The sequence below is a fragment of the Amyelois transitella genome, chromosome 29 (assembly GCF_032362555.1).
Source record: "Amyelois transitella isolate CPQ chromosome 29, ilAmyTran1.1, whole genome shotgun sequence".
Lineage (NCBI taxonomy): Eukaryota > Metazoa > Arthropoda > Insecta > Lepidoptera > Pyralidae > Amyelois > Amyelois transitella.
The window spans coordinates 4,919,866-4,940,972 of NC_083532.1; the positions used below are offsets into that span (position 1 = coordinate 4,919,866).

The 21,107-nt window shown below is 37.1% G+C and overlaps 2 protein-coding genes across 2 annotated transcripts in view; one reads left to right on the forward strand and one right to left on the reverse strand.

Moving 5' to 3' along the window:
* LOC106138583 (uncharacterized transmembrane protein DDB_G0289901) overlaps window positions 1-21,107 on the reverse strand; it is a 429,961-nt gene that overhangs the window by 304,357 nt on the left and 104,497 nt on the right. The gene's annotated exons all lie outside the window — the stretch shown is intronic.
* On the forward strand, window positions 1,435-20,792 carry LOC106131747 (uncharacterized). The gene is made up of 12 exons (XM_060952614.1): window positions 1,435-1,543; window positions 2,046-2,170; window positions 3,482-3,587; window positions 4,192-4,311; window positions 6,041-6,172; window positions 6,481-6,670; window positions 7,533-7,683; window positions 8,823-8,891; window positions 9,576-9,600; window positions 10,342-10,388; window positions 11,355-14,689; window positions 14,957-20,792. Exons 1-12 carry the CDS (start codon window positions 1,435-1,437, stop codon window positions 20,790-20,792), a joined length of 10,245 nt encoding a protein of 3,414 aa, XP_060808597.1.

Below are 21,107 nucleotides of genomic sequence, written 5' to 3' on the forward strand. Positions count from 1 at the left end.
GGTGATAGCTGGCGGGCATGGTACACGCCCGACATCGGCTACTCCTCTCTAAGACTGATCAAAATGAGTGTGAGTATACATACATACATACATAAAATCACGCCTCTTACCCGGAGGTGTAGGCAGAGACTACCTCTTTCCACTTGCCACGATCTCTGCATATTTCGTTCGTTTCATCCATATTAATAACTCTCTTCATGCAAGCTCGGCGGTTTCGGGTACTTTTGACCTGACCCTTTACCAGGACGTCCTTAATTTGAGTGTGAGTATATCGTGAGAAATTTCATTTTTAATAACTATAGCTAGCTAATGGCCGATTCTGTTATTCAGTCAGTCAGTGTGGAGCCCTATAGCTATATACATATGATCACGTCCATATCCCCTGCGAGGTAGATAGAGCCAACAGTCTCGAAAAGACTGAAAGGCCACATTCTGCCTAATGAGTTTCAAAATAGTGACAGTTTGCTAGCCTGTTTTAGGTCTAGATACTAAACAAAGAATCCAAAGTTTTTAAGCCTATCCCTGAATCGCTTTTTGCGACATCCTTGACAACGAGATGGAGTGATCCTATTCTTTTTTTATAGGTGCCGCGAACCACACGGCACAAGCTAACTACTGCACTACTATGCATTTGTGATGTGCTCCTTTATTGGACTTTAAATGTTTTTCTGAGTAAAAGCAATTGGTGAAAGTTTAAAGTAAATCGGTTCAGTACTTTCGGAGATAATCATGATCATACATACAAACAGACAGACAGACAGACAGAAAGACAGACAAGAAATTTAAAAACAATAATAATAATTTTTACTTTCTATTATTCATTCTAAGTGTCCCTCTATCCATTTCAGTCAAAAATACTAAATGTAAAGACAAAATATTTTAACTGTTTTATTATATGTATAGATTTAGCGGAAGCGATAGTTCGGGCTCCACCCCCACCAAAGGGAAGATCTTCCGCCAGGCTGTGTGATGCCTGGGGAACCGCGCGACAGACGATATATGCATATGCTCCAATGCGTGAAATCTTTTGCTTGCGCGATTTAGACACTTCGCCGTTATTGGCTGATAGCGTCGCGTGATTGGCCGTTGTGACTTGTGGCCTAGAGATGTCGCCACCATAAAGCATTTACTTACTCATCCAGTCTGTGATGTCAGTGACATCAGAGGTCCCGGGTTCGAATCCCGGCCAGGGCATGATGAGGAAAGAACTATTTCTGATTGGTATTGGTCTTGGAAGTTTATCTATATAAGTATTTATTATAAAATATAGTATAGTTGAGTTAATATCTCGCAACACAAGTCTCGAACTTACTTCGCTACTCAATCTGTGTAATTTGTCTCGTATATATAAAAAAAAAAATCAACTGAATTTCAAATGCCAATCTTCAATCTCATTTGTCTCAGCACATCCCCCTGCCCGACCACTAACAAGCGATGGAGGGGGGCGTGGAGGGGATGGTGGCCGTCATCAGAGGTCTCCAGGACACTGGGCTAGCTGTGACCCTGATAAACGGCGAGCTCAACACTAGGGCTAGTGTCTATGGTAAGTAAGAACCAGGTGACAGTGACAGTGACAGGTGACGTCAATAAGTGATACCTTGTGAACATACATACATAAAATCACGCCTCTTTCCCGGAGGGGTAGGCAGAGACTACCTCTTTCCATTTGCCACGATCTCTGCATATTTCCTTCGCTTCATCCACATTCATAACTCTCTTCATGCAAGCTCGACGGTTTCGGGTACTTTTGACCTGACCCTTAACCAGGACCTTTACCTTGTAAACAATTTTGAAAATTAATCTATGCTATTCTATCCAGTATAATAAAACCTGATCACTATTAAAGTACAACAAGACCGTTGGCTCTGTCCACCCCGTACAAAGATAAACGTAGATACAAAAAAGTATAGGACCACTCCATCTCTTTCCCACGGATGTCGTAAAAGGCGACTAAGGGATTGGTTTATAAACTTGGGATTCTTCTTTTAGGCGATGGGCTAGCAACCTATATATATATATATATATATAACAATTCACCCTTACAGCGCCAAGGGCGGTGTCTCCGTTACCTTCTCAACCGACGCGCAACACTGACGGCACCAACACTAATGTACTGCGGACGAACATTGGCGCCCAAGCGTGTGACGGCAGATACACAAGTAGCTACCAGGTAGGTAATCATTATTTCATGTCATCCAAAAATGTGTAATTTGTCAATAGAATACGATACGATAAGAATAGAATAGAATAGATTTATTTTCAAAATTGGATACAAGGTTATTGACGTCACATCACTTAAATCTAATTATAACTACTACCGCTTCCAAAGCGCATGTGTAGAAGAAGCGGCGGAACAAACTACACTGCAGCATTTTCATCGGACGTCAATATACAAATATAGATCTCTTAAATCTAAATCAATGACGAATGCACATTGTCTATATTAAAAAACATGAATGAATTAGATAAGAGACATGGCAATAATTGTCCACTTTTTGTACATTTTACGTGCATAAAGTTTGAATATAAATAGGGTTGTCCACCCTTAAAACATTTTTTTTAACTAGATGTAGATCTCAATTCTATCACTAAGCCAAACAGTTGAGCGTGGCCTATCAGGCTTTTCAAGACTGGTGGCTCTGTCTACCCCGCTAGGGATATAGACGTGATCATATGTATGTATGTATCTATGTATGTAGATGTAGCGAAAGCGATGATTCGGCTCGATCGCCATCAAAGGGAAGATCTTCCGCCAGGCTGGTGTGACGCCTGGGGAACCGCGCGACAGACGATGTTATGTCGGAGGCTGTATATATACATATATGCTCCAATCCGTGAAATCTTTGCTTGCGCGATTTAGGATGTCCGCTGTTTTTGACTGATAGCGTCGCGTGATTTTTTATTTTTATTTTTCTGACACGTGGCGTATATATATCGTCACACTAGAAATTAATATAAATTTACACGTACTAAATACGATAAAAAATTGAAAAAAAAGACTACATAAAATAAATAAATAGATGCATAGTTATTAAAATCCCTGACTCTATGCCAGGACGTCCTTAATTCTGTAAATATCAATTAAAACATAATTGGTAGAGTATTTCTACAATGTCGCTCCTATTTTTAAAACTGCCTAACACCGTGTGGTGTTATTGATCAAATGATTTGTGTGACAGTTTCAATTATAAAATCTGATTTTTCCAGCTAGTGCCGTGTGGTTCCCGGCACCATTACAAAAAAGAATAGGACCACTCCATCTCTTTCCCACGGATGTCGTAAAAGGCGACAGAGGGATTGGCTTATAAACTTGGGATTCCTCTTTTAGGCGGTGGGCTAGCAACCTGTCACTATTTGAATCCCAATTCTATCACAAAACCAAACAGCTGAGCGTGGCCTACCAGTCTTTTCAAGACTGGTGGCTCTGTCTACCCCGCTGGAATATAGACGTGATTATATGTATGTATGTTTGTTTTTCCAGCTAGCCCACTGCAACCAGAGACCGTCTTCTCCGCCAGTTCTGCCACCAGAATTTCCATTGAGGAAGGACGTACCAAAAAGTAAGCACATTATCTTCAAGCCGCGAGGTCGGTTGTTGTAATAGATCACTACATAGTATAAAACAAAGTCGCTATTTTAGTCTGTTTATCTGTATGCTTACCTTAATCTTTAAAATTACGCAACGGATTTTGATGCGGTTTTTTGTAACAGGTAGAGTGATTCAAGAGGAAGGTTTTTATGTATAATTTTTTCCGAATTTTGCACCCGTGCGAAGCCGGGGCGGGTCGCTAGTTTTCTATAAAATAATATCTTTATCGTCATTTTTTGAAGTTGGTTGAAGGTTAAAAGTTCTTCTCCTGAGTGTAACAAACAGTTTCCTGAAAACCGCATCGAAATCGGTTTAGCGTACATACAAAAATTCTTATTGACGTCACATCACTTAAATCTAATTATAACTACTACCGCTTCCATAGCGCATTATTACAAAAAGCGGCGGAACAAATTACACTGCAGCGTACATCAATTTACAAATAGACAATTTATAAACAGATTCCAGTAACTTCGAAGTGGCATCACTTAAATCTAATTATAACTACTACCGCTTCCATAGCGCATTATTACAAAAAGCGGCGGAACAAACTACACTGCAGCGTACATCAATCAATTTACAAATAGTCAATTTATAAACAGATTCCAGTAACTTCGAAGTGGGTTGGAAGCCGTATGGTATGAATGAGCTACCATCGAGCAGTCTTCGGGCAGCCGGCTCCACAACTCCTTACAGATCCACCTTCCACTATCCCGATAGAGGTGAGACAAACATACATACATACATACATATTATCACGTCTATTCGACGGCCTCTGTGGCGCAGCGGTAGTGCGCTTGTCTGTGTCACCGGAGGTCCCGGGTTCGATTCCCGGCCAGGGCGTGATGAGAAAAGAACTTTCTCTGATCGGCCTGGGTCTTGGATGTTTATATATATAAGTATTTATTATAAAATATAGTATCGTTGAGTTAGTATCTCGTAACACAAGTCTCGAACTTACTTCGAGGCTAACTCAATCTGTGTAATTTGTCCAAAAAATAAAAAAATAAATAAATAAAAAAAAAATATATCCCATGCTTGGTAGACAGTAGCCTACAGTCCTGAAAAGAATGACAGGCCACGCTCAGCTGTTTGGCTTAACGATAGAATTGAGATTCAAATAGTGACAGGTTGCTAGCCCATCGCCTAGAAGATGAATCTCGAGTTTTTAAGCATATCCCTTAGTCGCTTTTTACGACATCCATGAGAAAGAGATCGAGTGGTTTTGAAAGTCAGATGAGAGTCGCTTCGTATAAAAAATCGGTTGTCAGTAAAGTCGGTTTATTGACGATATTTGAACGTGACAACGTCTTAAGAAAATACTGATGGAATGGTAGCATTTTTCAAAAGAAAATTTTGATTTCGTTTGTTTAATAGATTTGTATGTATGTATATAAAGTACCCGAAACTGCACGAAGAGAGTTATGAATGTGGATGAAGCGAAGGAAATATGCAGAGATCGTGGCAAGTGGAAAGAGGTAGTCTCTGCCTACTCCTCCGGGAAAGAGGCGTGATTTTATGTATGTATGTATGTATATAGAGAAGGATGTATACGCTGCCGAACGCGATGGCCGATTGTGCCTCTTTGTCGCTCGTTCCACGCTCTCGCTTGCACTTCAAGCCTTACATGGAACGCCTCAGAGCGAGGTAACGCCGCATGTGTCATGTTTTTTCGTGCGTGCAGCCAGCTCAATCGAATTTTGTTGTCACGTCAAAACCTGACTCACCCAATTTAAGAGCCATGGTCAAAGGCATACCCCGGGATCCTCTCCAGAGTGGTGACGACTGGCCTTGTAGCTAGGGGGAATCCAGGCTCAATACTATATACTATTTAGTCATCCGTGCCGTGTGGTTCCCGGCACCAGTACGAAAAAAAAATAGGAACACTCCATATCTTTGCCATGGATGTCGTTAAAGGCGACTAATATCACTTATTGACGGCGCATCACTTAAATCCAATTGTAACTACTGTCGCTTCCAAAGCGCATGTGTTGAAGAAGCGGCGGAACTAACTACACTGCAGCATTTTCATCGGACGTCAGTTTACAAATGTAGATCTCTTAAATCTAAATCGTGGACGAATGCACATTGTGTCGTGTGGTTCCCGGCACCAATACAAAAAAGAATAGGACCACTCCATCTCTTTCCCATGGATGTCGTAAAAGGCGACTAAGGGATAGGCTTAAAAACTTGGGATACTTTCTTTAGGCGATGGGCTAGGAACCTGTCACTAGTTGAATCTCAATTCTATCGTTAAGTCAAATAGCTGAGCGTGGCCTATCAGTCCGCTCAGGACTGTTGGCTCTGTCTACCCCGCAAGGGATATAGACGTGATTATATGTATGTATGTATGTTAAATCTAAATCGTGGACGAATGCACAAAGCACATTGTCTACATAAAAAAAAAAATGTAAAACTAATTAATATTTCAATGCGTAAATAATTTATCAGGTCCCCCATCATTCGAGAACAAAGCATCGGATACCTTCGCGGCGTCCCTCAGGAGATATTCCATGTCACCAGATAGGACTCTATCTGCTGAGCTGGTCCAAAAGCTGATTAGTTTCACTGTTAACAAGAATAGTACGTTTTTACATACATATATGCGGTAAGGTAGTGCATATAACGGCAAGTTTTATCATGCGAGTAAAAGTACCTCAGGTAAAAATTGTAGTACATAAAATTATCTATAAAAAATGTATTTAGTGCCGTGTGGTTCCCATTCACTATCACTATTTGAATCTCAATTCTACTCGTATCATTAAGCCAAACAGCTGAACGTGGCCTATCAGTCTTTTCAAGACTGTTGGCTCTGTCTACCCCGCAAGGGATATAGACGTGACCATATGTATGTATGTATGTATGTAATAATCCAAAGTAATATGTTACAGATGCAAACTCGAAAGCTTCTACCACGCTCAAAGAGAAAATCGAAGTTGTGAAGAAGAGATTTAAAGATAAAGACGTACAAACTTACACTCGGAGCAGACCGAAAAAGGAGGGGGTGATAGACGTGGCTAAGGGGAAGTCGGTTAAGCGGATGAGGACGCGATCTCCCGTCAAAGATAGCAGATATAAGAGGTAAATAAGTCTGATACCTCACTGTTTGTTAAGTCCCACGGATGTCGTGAAAGGCGACTAAGGGATTGGTTTATTAACTTGGGATTCTTTTTTTAAGGCGATGGGCTTGCAACCTGTCACTGTTTGAATATCAATTCTATCAATAAGCCAAACAGCTGAACGTGGTCTTTCAGTCTTTTCAAGACCGTTGGCTTTGTCGACTTCGCAAGGGATATACATTACATACATACATAAAATCACGCCTTTTTCCCGGAGGGGTAGGCAGAGACGACATCTTTCCACTTGCCACGATCTCTGCACACTTCCTTCGCTTCATTCACGTTCATAACTCTCTCCATGCAAGGTCGGCGATTTCGGGCTTTGCCAGGACGTCCTTAATTTGATCGGGATACGTTCGTCTAGGCCTTCCCACTCCGATCAAGACAAGGAATATAGACGTGACGGTACATATACTTTATCGCACCACCAACTTAAAGTTTTTCTGTTCGGTCAGCTGGTTAAAATTACGTCCGCCTTTTGTACAATGAAGTTTTAAATAAATTAACAAATATATGTATGTATGTAAGTACCGTTGAGTAAGTAAGGTTGACTAAGCAGATATACAAGGAGAGTGTGGAGGGAAAGGTCAGAGTGGGAAGACCTAGACGAACGTATCTTGATCAAATCAAGGACGTCCTGGTAAATGGTCAGGTCAAGAGTGCCCGAAACCGCCGAGCTTGCATGAAGAGAGTTATGAATGTGGATGACGCGAAGGAAGTATGCAGAGATCGTGGCAAGTGGAAAGATGTAGTCTCTGCCTACCCCTCCGGGAAAGGGGCGTGATTTTATGTATGTATGTAAGTACCGCTTTACACACTTTCAGGCACAATGACGGCCAATTGAACGAAACATACGATTACCTCAAATCCAACACCCCCCGGGTCCGCTGTCTATCCCCAGAGGTGAGGTACCTCAGCGATGTGTCCAGATGTATCAAGGAGACAATAAGGCAAATAGTTGACGGCCAACCTGAGGTTAGCACATACATACATACCTACATACATATAGTCACGTCTATATCCCTTTCGGGGTAGACAGAGCCAACAGTCTAGGCAAGACTGATAGACCACGTTCAGCTTTTTGGCTTGATGATAGAATTGAGATTTCAAATAGTGACAGGTTGATAGACCATCGCCTAAGATGAATACCAAGTTTATAAGCCTATACCTTAGTCGCCTTTTACGACATCCATGGGAAATGAGACGGAGTGATCCTATTCTTTTTTTTTATTGATGCCGGCAACCACACGGCAATAGTTAGTACATTACTATACTATATTAGCTGTCCCGGCAAACGTTGTTTTGCCATATAAATAACTTTTAGGGAAAATAACGAATGTTTTCAAGTATTCCTAAATTTTTCAGTATTTTTAAGATATATTCTGCTATTCGGGGCGGATACAAATTCAACAAATCAAAAACCATTAAAATTGGTCCAGCAGATCTCGAGTTATAAGTGTTGTAACAAACCCGACTTTGTTTTATAACAACTGCATCCTTTTAAACATAGACTACACCCATGCTTCTGAGCCGTTTGAGCCTATTTTTATTTAAATTAAACGTCATCATTTTCACATTTAAAAAACCCTCAAAAACTACGTCACACGCTTTATTTAGTTTTTAGTTTTTAAATATCCTTTAGATGAGTACACTTAACAGTTAAATTTATGCAGTCGAATTAAAAGTCACCCTGTATAGAAGAAAGATGTATACACGTTTATTTTTTAAATTCAATATTGTATTAGGCATTGATCTTCCAACTCACCTGATTGTAAGTGTCGTTGAAGACGAAGATTTTACGTGTATCCAAGAGATACACATTTATTCTATTTTTAAATGCCGTGTGGTTCCCGGCACCAATATTAAAAAAGAGAATAGGACCACTCCGTCTCATTTCCCGTGGATGTCGTAAGAGGCGGCTAAGGGATAGGCTTATAAGCTTGGGATGGGCTAGCAACCTGTCACTATATGAATCTCAATTCCATCATAATGCCAAACAGCTGATCGTGGCCAATTAGTCTCTTCAAGACTGTTGGCTCTGTCTACCCCGCAAGGGGTGTAGACGTGACTATATGTATGTATGTATGTATGTATTTTTCATACTTTTTTTACAGGTGTGCGCTGAAATGCACAACCGTTATTTAGCGCACAGAAAGAAATGTCCGCCCAAGGGATCCAAGCAGGTATAATATTAATTTTTTTTATAAAAATCTGGCCTCCGCCCGAAACTTAGCACGCGTGAATTTAGCGCTATTTACAAAAAACGACGAATTAAGACGACTACATTAGCTGATGGAGACGTTTATAATCCGTCTTGTAGACGATTCACTGCAATGATTCTCCTTAATCAAATTAAGGACGTCCTGGTAAAGGATCAGGTCAAGAGTAGGTACCCGAAACCGAAGGAAGCGGAAGCGAAGGAAGTATGCAGAGATCGTGGCAAGTGGAAAGAGGTAGTCTCTGCCTACCCCTCCGGGAAAGAGGCGTGATTTTATGTATGTATGTGTGTGTGTATGATGCACATGGGGGGTCGATTTACGATCGTTGATAAGACATTATAATATGTATTATCTCCTCCCTATAAGTTAAGGCATGTATCTCATTTAAATATGTATATATCTCGTATATAAAATTCTCGTGTCACAATGTTCGTTCTCATGAAATTTTGTGAGCATATTGAGTAGGTCTGAGAATCGGCCAACATCTATTTTTCATACCCCATAGTGATAAGGTTTGTCCACCTTTAACATTTGTTTTAACTAGAAATTATTTATATGGCAAAACACCGTTTGCCGGGACAGCTAGTATGATAGATATATATATCTCAACGTTTGTATATTTTTATTATTTTTTAATTTCACTTTTAGGTCGGCGAAAGCAGCCAATCCCGAGGTAATTAATAAATTTTTAAACATCTGATATGTGCCGTGTGATGCCACTTTGGATAAGAACAAGAACTCCATTCTTCCCATGGATGTCGTAAAAGGCGACTAAGTGATTATTATGTATGTATGGACGGATAAGACTACGACCAGACACGACTCGCCTTGAATGTGAAAAACTTGAGGATCTGAAAATGTGAAAATGTTGCGTTTTTATTGTGACTGACCCGTCAGACCCTAGGCACGTACAGGTATCTCAGATCTCTCACGATTAGGAAAATAGTGCATACATAGTTATAAAAGAAACAAATCACTTGCAAAGGCGGACTTATCCCATGAAGGGATCTCTTCCAGTCAACCGGCAAACAATAAAGGAACTAGACAATTAAGTAAAAAGCGGCAAGTCACTGTGTTTTTAGCAACAATATAATAACTAGAGGCCGCCCGCCACTTCGTCCGCATGGAAACTCTATCAATCCTATATGTTAGCCTATATGTTATTCTGGGTCTTCAGCTATCTACATATCATAAAATTTCATCGTAATCGGTTCAGTAGTTTTTGCGTGAAAGAGTAACAAACATTCATACTGACATACTCACAAACTTTCGAATTTATAATATTAGTAAGATACTAACAGAAACACAAATAATAGACATAAACATACACAAACTAAGATAACAATATTCTCATATTTTTTTTAAATTAAAAGGAAAATCAACCTGACATTGATTGATGTATTTTTTTTTTCAGATTTTGAAGGCAAAAGTGGCGAAAATCTAGAGGATTCAGCTGTAGACGTAAGTCATACATACATATCATCACGTCTCTATCCCTTGCGGGGTAAATGTATTGTGTAGTGTAAATGTAAAATTGAGTGACAGGACAAGGAACAGCGTCATCAGGGAATGTTGTGATGTGAAAGAAGTTACTCGTATAGTAGTATAGAAAAGTACCCGAAACCGCCGAGCTTGCATGAAGATGGATGAAGCGAAGGAAGTATGCAGAGATCGTTGCAAGTGGAAAGAGGTAGTCTCTGCCTACCCCTCCGGGAAAGAGGCGTGATTTTATGTATGTATGTATAGAAAAGGGAATGCTTAGATGGTTTGGTCATGTGGAGAGGATGAATGAAAGCAGGTTGACTATGCAAAGGCGAGTGTGAATTGAAAGGTTGGAGTGGGAAGGCCAAGACGTACGTATCTTGATTCAATCGGAGACATTTTGGCGAAAGGTCAGGTCAATACAAAGTTACACGAAACCGACGAGCTTGAAGAGAGTTATGATGTGGATGAAGCGATAGATGTATGCAGAGATCGTGGCAAGTAGAAATAAATAAATAAATATATACGGGACAAATTACATTGATTGAGTTAGCCTCGAAGTAAGTTCGAGACTTGTATTACGAGATACTAACTCAACGATACTATATTTTATAATAAATACTTATATAGATAAACATCCAAGACCCAGGCCAATCAGAAAAAGTTCTTTTCTCATCATACCGTGGCCGGGACCTCCGGTGTCACAGACAACTGTACTACCGCTGCGCCACAGAGGCCGTCAAATATATAGAAATATGTAGTCTCTGCCTACTTCTCCGTGAAAGAGGTGTGATTTTATGTATGTATGTATGTATAATCAGGCAGGTGATCGAACACATGACCGTTGTAAAGAAGCAACAACACAACCACTGTACCCAAGTGGCCTTCAATGATGATGACAAAATTGATAGCATCTTAGATAACTGATGATCTTGATCTTCACAGACCTGTTTGCCTACCTGTCCACTCATGACTGCTCCGTGTTGCTACTGCAGCAAAGAATCATCACTCACCAAACGAGACTCGAAAGAAGAGTTCGGTCAAAAAGTGTCAGAAAAAATCGGTACCTGGCTTCTAAATATACCCGCTCATGCAAATATTAGTTTAAGTGATAAACAAAAAAGAATTGACATGATTGAAAATCTAGCAAATGTTATAGCTAGCTTAAAAGATGATGATGATATTGAGGAGAAAGCCAGAAAGGAGATCGATAAATGTCTTGATAGATTGCCTATGTGGCTACCTAGTGCGAAATCTGAAAGGGATGGGTTCAAAAATCTTATCGCTAATAATTTGATGAATAAACTGAAACAAGTTTTCAAAGGTTCCGATAAGTTTGACGATGAAATCAGTAACTGGGTTGACAAAATCAGATTCAAAAGTAGAGATAGTTTAGGGGAGGTGGTTGACAAGGACAATATAGCTAATAATATTTCGGACCGAATAAAATCCTCAGTTCTTGAAAAGCATGACCAGGATGATTTTCAAGAAGTGTTGAAAAAAGAAATCGTTCAGTTACTGGAAGAATTGCCAATAGTTGCTGTTGGAGACAAAGAACAATTTATTGATCAACTAGCTGACAAATTGACTAACACGATTAGTAAAATACCTGTAAGTGAGATGAAGTATAAAGGTGATGAATTCGACAATAAGATTTCAAAGTGGATGTCAGATATCAAATTTAAAAAACGAGACAGTGAAGGTAATCTTGTCGATAAACGTAATATTATTGATAAATTTTCAGAAAGATTAAAGTCACTGGCTCTTGAAAGACCAAGTAATAACGAAGAATATCATGAATGTTTGAAAAATGAAATTATTGATATACTTGGAGAGTTACCTTTAGAAACAAGTGAAAATAAAGAACAATATATAGATAAACTAGCAAGCATATTAACGGACGAAATTAAGAAAATTCCTGCCAGTAAAATAAAGCCCAAACGTGACAAATTTGATGAAATTATTTTACAATGGATTGGCGATGTCAAATTCAAGAAAAAAGACAGCCAAGGAATCGTCGTAGATAAAAATAAAATTGCCGAAGAATTTTCAGAGAGATTAAAATCTTTGGCTACTGAACGCCCAGAAGATGACAAAGAATACCACGAAGCCCTGAAAAATGAAATTGTCGACATTCTTGAAAAATTACCAGTAGAAACGTTTGGCAATAAAGAACAATTTATAGATAAGCTAGCTACAAATTTAACAAATGTGGTTAAGAAAATTCCAGTTAGTGAAATAAAGCCCAAAGGAGATAAATTTGATGACAAAATTTCACAATTCCTAAAAGGTGTCAAATTTAAAAAGAAAGATAGTTCGGGTAACGTTATAGAGAAAGTGGATAAACGACAAATAGCAGATCAATTTGCTGAGAGATTGAAGTCGATTGCTATAGAGAGACCAGAAGATGACAAAGAATATCACGAAGTACTAAAAAATGAAATTGTTGATATCCTGAATGACTTGCCAATTGAGACTTTTGGAGACAAAGATAATTTTATTGACAAATTGGCTACGAAACTTACTAATGTAGTGAAAAAAATACCAGTCAATGAAATCAAAACTAAAGACGATAAGTTTGATGATACGATTTCACAATGGATCAAAGATATCAAATTCAAGAAACAGGACAGCCAAGGAAATATTATTGATAAACAAAAAATAGCCGAAGAATTTTCAGATAGACTGAAATCATTGGCAGCTGATAGGCCGGAAGATGACAAAGATTATCACGAAGCACTGAAAAACGAAATAGTCGATATTCTTGAAACTTTACCGGTAGAAACTTTTGGAAATAGAGATAAGTTCATAGACAAGCTAGCCACGAAATTAACGAATGTCGTTAAAAAAATGCCTGTCAGTGAAATCAAACCCAAAGGAGATAAATTTGATGAAAAAATTTCTCAATGGATGGAAGATATTAAATTTAAGAAAAAAGATAGCTTGGGCAATGTCGTAGAGAAAGTAGATAAAGGACAACTAACAGCTCAAGTTGCTGAGAGATTAAAGTCAATTGCTATTGAGAGACCAGAAGACGACAAAGAATATCACGAGGCACTAAAAAATGAGATTGTTGATATCCTTAATGACTTGCCGATTGAGACTTATGGAGACAAAGAGAAATTTGTTGACAAATTGGCCTCTAAACTTACTAATTTTGTGAAAAAAATACCCGTCAGTGACATCAAAACTAAAGGTGATAAATTCGATGACAAAATTTCGCAATGGCTGGGAGATATTAAGTTTAAGAAAAAAGACAGTTTGGGTAACATAGTTGATAAGGGAAAGATCGCTGATACATTTTCCGAAAGATTAAAATCTATAGCCATTGAGAGACCAGAAGATGATAAAGAATATCATGAGATTTTAAAAAGGGAGATAGTTGATATTCTTGAAGATTTACCTATTGAAACATTCGGTGATAAGGAACAATACATTGATAAACTGGCCACTAAACTCACAAATGTAGTAAAAAAAATACCCACCAGTGTAATCAAACCTAAAGGTGACAAATTCGATGACAAAATTTCGCAGTGGCTGGGAGATATTAAGTTTAAGAAAAAAGACAGTTTGGGTAACATAGTTGATAAGGGAAAGATCGCTGATACATTTTCCGAAAGATTAAAATCTATAGCCATTGAGAGACCAGAAGATGATAAAGAATATCATGAGATTTTAAAAAGGGAGATAGTTGATATTCTTGAAGATTTACCTATTGAAACATTCGGTGATAAGGAACAATACATTGATAAACTGGCCACGAAACTCACAAATGTAGTAAAAAAAATACCCACCAGTGTAATCAAACCTAAAGGTGACAAATTCGATGACAAAATTTCGCAGTGGCTGGGAGATATTAAGTTTAAGAAAAAAGACAGTTTGGGTAACATAGTTGATAAGGGAAAGATCGCTGATACATTTTCCGAAAGATTAAAATCTATAGCCATTGAGAGACCAGAAGATGATAAAGAATATCATGAGATTTTAAAAAGGGAGATAGTTGATATTCTTGAAGATTTACCTATTGAAACATTCGGTGATAAGGAACAATACATTGATAAACTGGCCACTAAACTCACAAATGTAGTAAAAAAAATACCCACCAGTGTAATCAAACCTAAAGGTGACAAATTCGATGACAAAATTTCTCAATGGGTGGCAGATATTAAATTTAAGAAAAAAGATAGTCAAGGAAATTTAGTTGATAAACGAAAGATTGCTGATACTTTCACCGAAAAATTAAAATCTATAGCTATTGAAAGACCAGATGATGAGAAAGAGTATCATGATGTTTTAAAAAAGGAAATAGTCGATTATCTCGAGGATTTACCTATTGAAACTTACGGAGATAAAGCACAATTTATAAATAAATTGGCCACAAAATTGATAAATATAGTGAAAAAAATACCCGCAACTGAAATCAAACCTAAAGGCGATAAATTTGAAGATAGAATTTCACAATGGATGGGAGATATAAAATTTAAGAAAACGGACAGTATGGGCAACCCGGTTGATAAACGCAATATTGCAAATATATTTGTAGACAGATTGAAACCTATAGCCATTGAGAGACCAATTGACGATGATGAATATCATGATTACTTAAAAAATGAAATAGTTAATATTCTAAACGAGCTTCCTATAGAGACTTTCGGGGACAAAGGAAACTTTTTAGAGAAGCTAGCTAATAAACTGACTAATTTAATCTTGAAAATACCCGCCAGTGAAATTATGCCGAAACCAACAGGAATTGATATAAAAAGTTCATTTCAAGATAATATTGTTAATTGGCTAAAAGGTATCCCAGAACTTTCTATAATTGGTAATATTAATGATAAAGGTAATAAATTATTGGTAGAAAACTTGACAAAGAAATTACAAACAATACAATCAAAAGGGAAAGACAATGAAAGTGTAAAAAAAGAAATGGATCGGGAGATTCAGGATTGGATGCAAGCAGCATTAACAAAGCAGGGTGAGCATATTAATTATAAAACCAAAAGCATGTTGTCAGACAAATTGATAAGGCAATTAATGAACACTGTAAATGGTGCAAAAAAAGTAAAAATTCAGACTGATAAACAACCATTTACTGAAGATATCTCAGAGTGGTTGAAATATATACCACAGCTATCAGGTGACCAATCAGAGCAGACAAAAATGATCAGTGATCTTGCAACAAGGATACAATCATTTACATCCGGAAATAAAGATGACAAAAAAGGTTTACAGAATGAAATTATGAGTTGGCTGTCCAGTGAAACTGAGAAAAAAGGTATGCGTATAGATTATAGAACTAAAGAAGAACTGGCGAATAAACTTGCTGAACAATTATTCCATTCTATGGCAAAAGATAGATTCAGTGTTGGGGTTCAAGGGGAAGAAGAAACGAGTAGATCTGGTGCAGATTATAAAAATGAATGTATGACAGAAATACAAAGTTGGCTTGAAAATATACCGGAACTATCTGGTACTAAACAACAGAATGACAAGATGGTTCAAAATTTAACAAAAAAAATGGAAGAACTGCAGTCTAATGGTCTGAAAGATAAAGATGAAATTCAGGATGAGATCACTGATTGGTTAAATACTGAATTGGAGAAAAAAGGTACAAAACTTGACTTAAAAACTAGAAACAATTTGATTAGTCAACTTGCCGATAACATTGCTCATATCAATCCACCGCAGCTATCCGATGATGAATTTAAACATAAAATTTACACTGGAATTTGGAATGAGTTGAAAAAAATACATGATATAGAAAAATCTGAAATCAATGAAGAATTAATAAGACAACTTTCAGAAAAGATGAAGTCCATATTGAAACAACATGATGACCAAATATCTGATGAAAATATCCGAAAGGAAATAACGGACTGGTTGGACGATTTCATTTATACAACTGGCATAAAACTTGAGTCTAAAATTAAAAACAAACTTACAAATGATTTGATATCTTATATGAAGAATGTTCTTAACCCACGGGCCAAACATGATAAAATGAAACAAACAATTTCAAGCGAAGTTTCAGACATTATAAATAGTGAAACATTAAAACTTAGCCCTAAAGAAAAGAAAAATGTTGAAAGGAGAGTTTCAAAATTTTTTGCTGAAAATATTGATAGTTTGATGTCTCCTGATAACGAAAACATTAAGTCCAATATATTGAAAATTTTGGGCCAAGAAACAAATATTTCAGAGGAAGAAGCCAATCGATTAACAGAAAAAATAATCAGCAATGTGAAAAGAATACCTTTGAGTCGTAAAATTTCCCTTAAAGCTGAATATCCTGATGGAATAAAAGAAGTTATACGAGGAAATGTTAAAAATGCTCTTAGAGATTATAATATTAGCAACGTCAACGAAATCCAAAAAAATATAACGGATTTGCTCGAAGATCTAGTTTTACACGGTGTAGATACTAAAACGACTAAGGAAAGAATATTCGAGTTACTTAATTCCACAAACTTGCCTGAAAATGATGCTAAAGACCTAAGTTCAAAATTAACTTTGCTAGGTTTAGATTTGTCCTCCATACGTGACGAAACGGCAACTTTACCATCTGAATTAACTCTTTTAGAAAAAGACATGTTTCAAACAAGTGCTTTTAAAGAAATAACGGATTTCATGGAGGAAGTGTTCGGTGAAATGGATCCGAAATACAAGCGAAAAATTCAAATAGCTGCACAAAAACTTGTTGAGAGATTAAGCGATATTATGTCAGATCGAAATAAATCAAAACAGGATAAAGACAATGTACTCAAATCTGAAGTTTCAAATTTTTTGAAGAGTTTCTCAATTCCCGTTGAAGAATACGGCCCTATTCTTGAAAATCAATTACAAAATAAAGCTGTTACTTCTACCCCTCGCGGGTCCATGCAGGATTTACCAATATATTCCAGAAAAACAGGGCTTTCCTTTGAATATGATTATGTATCTGATTTAGATAATATTATAAAAAATTGGATTCGTAATTTATCTATTGAAATAGGTGATGCAAGTCTTGTTGATGATATTGCAAGAGGATTAGCCACCGACATAGCTGACAGAACAAAATACTTAAAAAGTCATGCTATTAAGCAATCTGAAGATGATAAATTAGAATTTTTAAAATATCAAATATTTAGAGCTTTAGGAAAAGTAGTAGATGAAAACAAGTTAGCGTCAATAATGAAACAAATTGTACCATTATACCGTAAAATGAATGATATCGCATCGGCAATGAACATTCTACCTCAAACACCAATTGATGATGAACGACTACAACAAGATACTACTCAATTTTTGGAAGAAAATTTATACAGTGGTATTACGGATTGGCTTAAAAGTCTGCCTTTATATCAACGAAGAAATTCCAATGAGAAACGTATTCAAGAAAATGTTGTCAAAGATCTAATCAAAGATCTTAAAAACATAATTCTTACAGCTAAGGATGATGCAAATATAGATATAGAAATGTTGCAAGCAGCGAAAAATCATATACAAAAGTTTCCAATGGATCAAAATTCAAATTCCGACAATGCATACATTGAAAAAGTTGCAGCACAACTTGTTGATTATTTGAATAATATGCAGTTATATCAAAATGTTTCATCGAGACAATCTACTAGACCTCTAGAATATTTGATCTCTACAGTCAATGATTGGTTAGATTCTATTCCTTTAGACACTTCACATATTAGTCCGAATCAATTAGAAACATTAAAAATGAATATTTTGAAACGGCTTAATCAATTAAAAGATAACATTCAAGAAAATGAACAAATTATTAAAGATGAAATACTACTCTTTCTACAATCGTTGCCTTTAAATCTTATTAAGATAAAAAATAAAAACTTCGTGCAAAAAAAAGCTGATGAATTGTTTAAGAATATTTTAGGAACCCCTTTTCTTACTAGATCTGCAAGACCGACAATTGGTAGGGATTTGGTTGAATCTGCTGTGCAAAATTGGTCAAAAAAACTACCTTACAAACCAGGCTCTACGCCTGAAAGTGTGTTAGATCAAATAAATAAATTCACTTCTGATATTTCTGATATGTTGAAAGAAACAAAAGTAACTGCTATTGATAATGACGAAAACAATTTGCTTGAAAAAACTATTGATTTTCTTAAGCAGATGCCAATACAGTTAGAAAAGATGACGCATGAGGGGCTAAAAAATCTCGCTGATGATTTACTTACAACTATCAAGAATAAAGCAGCTGATTTATCGCCAAAATCAATGTCAAGAAATACTAAGGATACTCTGTATGAAAATATTTCAACTTGGTGCGATGATCTCCCTATATTTGAAGGGAACACACCAGAAGAGAAGGAAAGAGCGAATAATTTGAAACAAAGTCTTGTGAGTCGGCTAGTTAACAAAATTGGTGAGCTGAATATGAATCCTGAAATATTGAATGATGATTTTCTTTATGAACATTTGCTAGAAGAAGAAATTGAAGATTTATTAAGTGACTTACCACCAAGTCCAGAAATACAAAATAATTTTGAATCTATTAAGAAGAATCTTATGACAAAAATAATAGAAGGCAAGAAAAAAACTCAGGATGAATTAGCAGGACAAACTTATAAGCAACAATTACGAGATACAATATCAAAATCTTTGCCTTTTGACGTCAGCTTAGATTCTGATGGACCAGAAGCTTTTCAAGTGCTAGTTGACAATTTGGCGGACGCATTCGTAGATTTACATTTTGTGACTGATGACGAAGAACAACAGGCAAAATATAAAAATAAAATTGCTGATGAAATCACTAAATATTGCAACAATTTCTTAAAGCATCACCCTGAAGCTCCTATAGATGCTGTTAAAATAAATCAAGATTTGTATAGTGCTTTGAAAAACATACCAACACCTAAAGATGATATTATGAGATCTGAAGCTGAACATGTAAGAATTAAAGACGAGATAAGTAATTGGATAAAAGATCTACCTTTAATTGAAGGTTCTGGTCCTCAACAAGTTCAAAAAAATAAAATGGCTTCGGTTTTGGCAAAGAAACTCCTTGAAATAGAGACAAACCCAGAAATAGATTATGAAGAAAAGGCAGAAAAAGGAATATTGAAATTTCTGAAGAAACTACCAATAAAACCTGGAAGAGAAGCAGATACCGATAAAATGGTTAAACAATTAATAGATAAACTTAAGAGTTCCGAAAAGTCGAGAAAAATAAGTGCTTCAATTACAAGACACCCTATTGATTTGAGCCCTGACTCCGATGTGATAGATTCAAGTGCTCGAGGTTCCGCTGAATCTTCTGACGAACATCATCCTTCTCATCAACAACAAAAAACAAGGCCTTGCAAAAACTTATTATGTCTTAATAGATTTCCAAAGAGCACTTTGAGTACAGACGACAGGGCACATTTAGAAAGAATCAGAATTAGATCTCGACCATCACCATGCCGGTTACATAGAGAGCGTAGTTGCAAAGATGCTTCAGTTAATCCTGTCCCAGTAGATGTCGCAAGTCAAACAGATGTGTGTCCAAATATTTCAAGCATATGCCCGAGCGTATCATGTAGACCTTCTCCATGTTCACAACAGGATGAAGTGTGCCCACAAGTAATTATCAAAGAATACCTTTGGGATTCATGTACTTCTAAACTAATCGGCCCTGTGTACAGACTGCCTTGCGTAGAAGTAGACACATCAAGTTCTTCCATGCCGACGGCACAAAGACCTTTACAAAAATCTGTTAGTATACAGCCAAGTCCATCCGTGATTCCAGAAAGACCTTGTGCTCCACCAAACGTAGTGTCGACTCCAAGACCGTGTATAAGATCTCCATGCCCATCCCCACACCAGTTAACTCCAAAACCTTGCGTAAATTTACCAAAATCTGTAATTTCATCGTTACCTTCAAACATTTGTACTAATCGTTCAGTAAATACAACTCCTTGTGAACCAGTTTCTCCTTGCCGTCCTCAAGAGATGCCATATTGTACAACTCCAAGGCGGCCTGTGCGTCCAAGAGACTTTAACATGCCATTCAGACAACCATGTTTTCAACCCAGTTTCTCAAAACCCTGCAGTCCGGTAGAGACTGAGAGTGACGCAGAACCAAGTCGATGTTTCCCGCGGGTCATCAACCTCGGATCCTTTGACATCCCAAAAAGTCCTTGCCAGAACACCTGTCGGAGACGCAGGATAATACAAGAGGAGGAACATCTATCTGATTATAATAACTGTCAGGATTATAGACGGAAGATACATAGAATGCAAAGCAAACCATGCCAATGTGATAATCGCAGGCCGAGGAACGTTTGCAGACATAGATCTATCCACACGCCATGCAGATTCAACGAGAACGTTAGAAAGTGCTCTAAATGTTGTGGATTGCCGTGCCCACACCCTATGGGAATATTTTTTAGATAATTCATGTATTATTCAATTTTATGTTTGTGTAACGTCTTTTGTGATTGTCCTTTGTGCTGTTTCAGTAAATTGTGATTTGTGATGTAATTGTAAATGTGCGGTATTATTGAATACGACGTGATTATAATCTGATGAATTATTGCGATTGTGTTTTCATTAAAGTTGCAAACTCAATTAGGTTAGTAATTATTCTTCTGTGATTCAGATAAGCAGCTTGTAACTTCGGAAATGAAGTGTAAACAAAATATTCACGAACGTTCTTTTGACGGCACGAAATCTTCCCAAGCTGTCTACAGTTAACCTTTGGGGTACAGA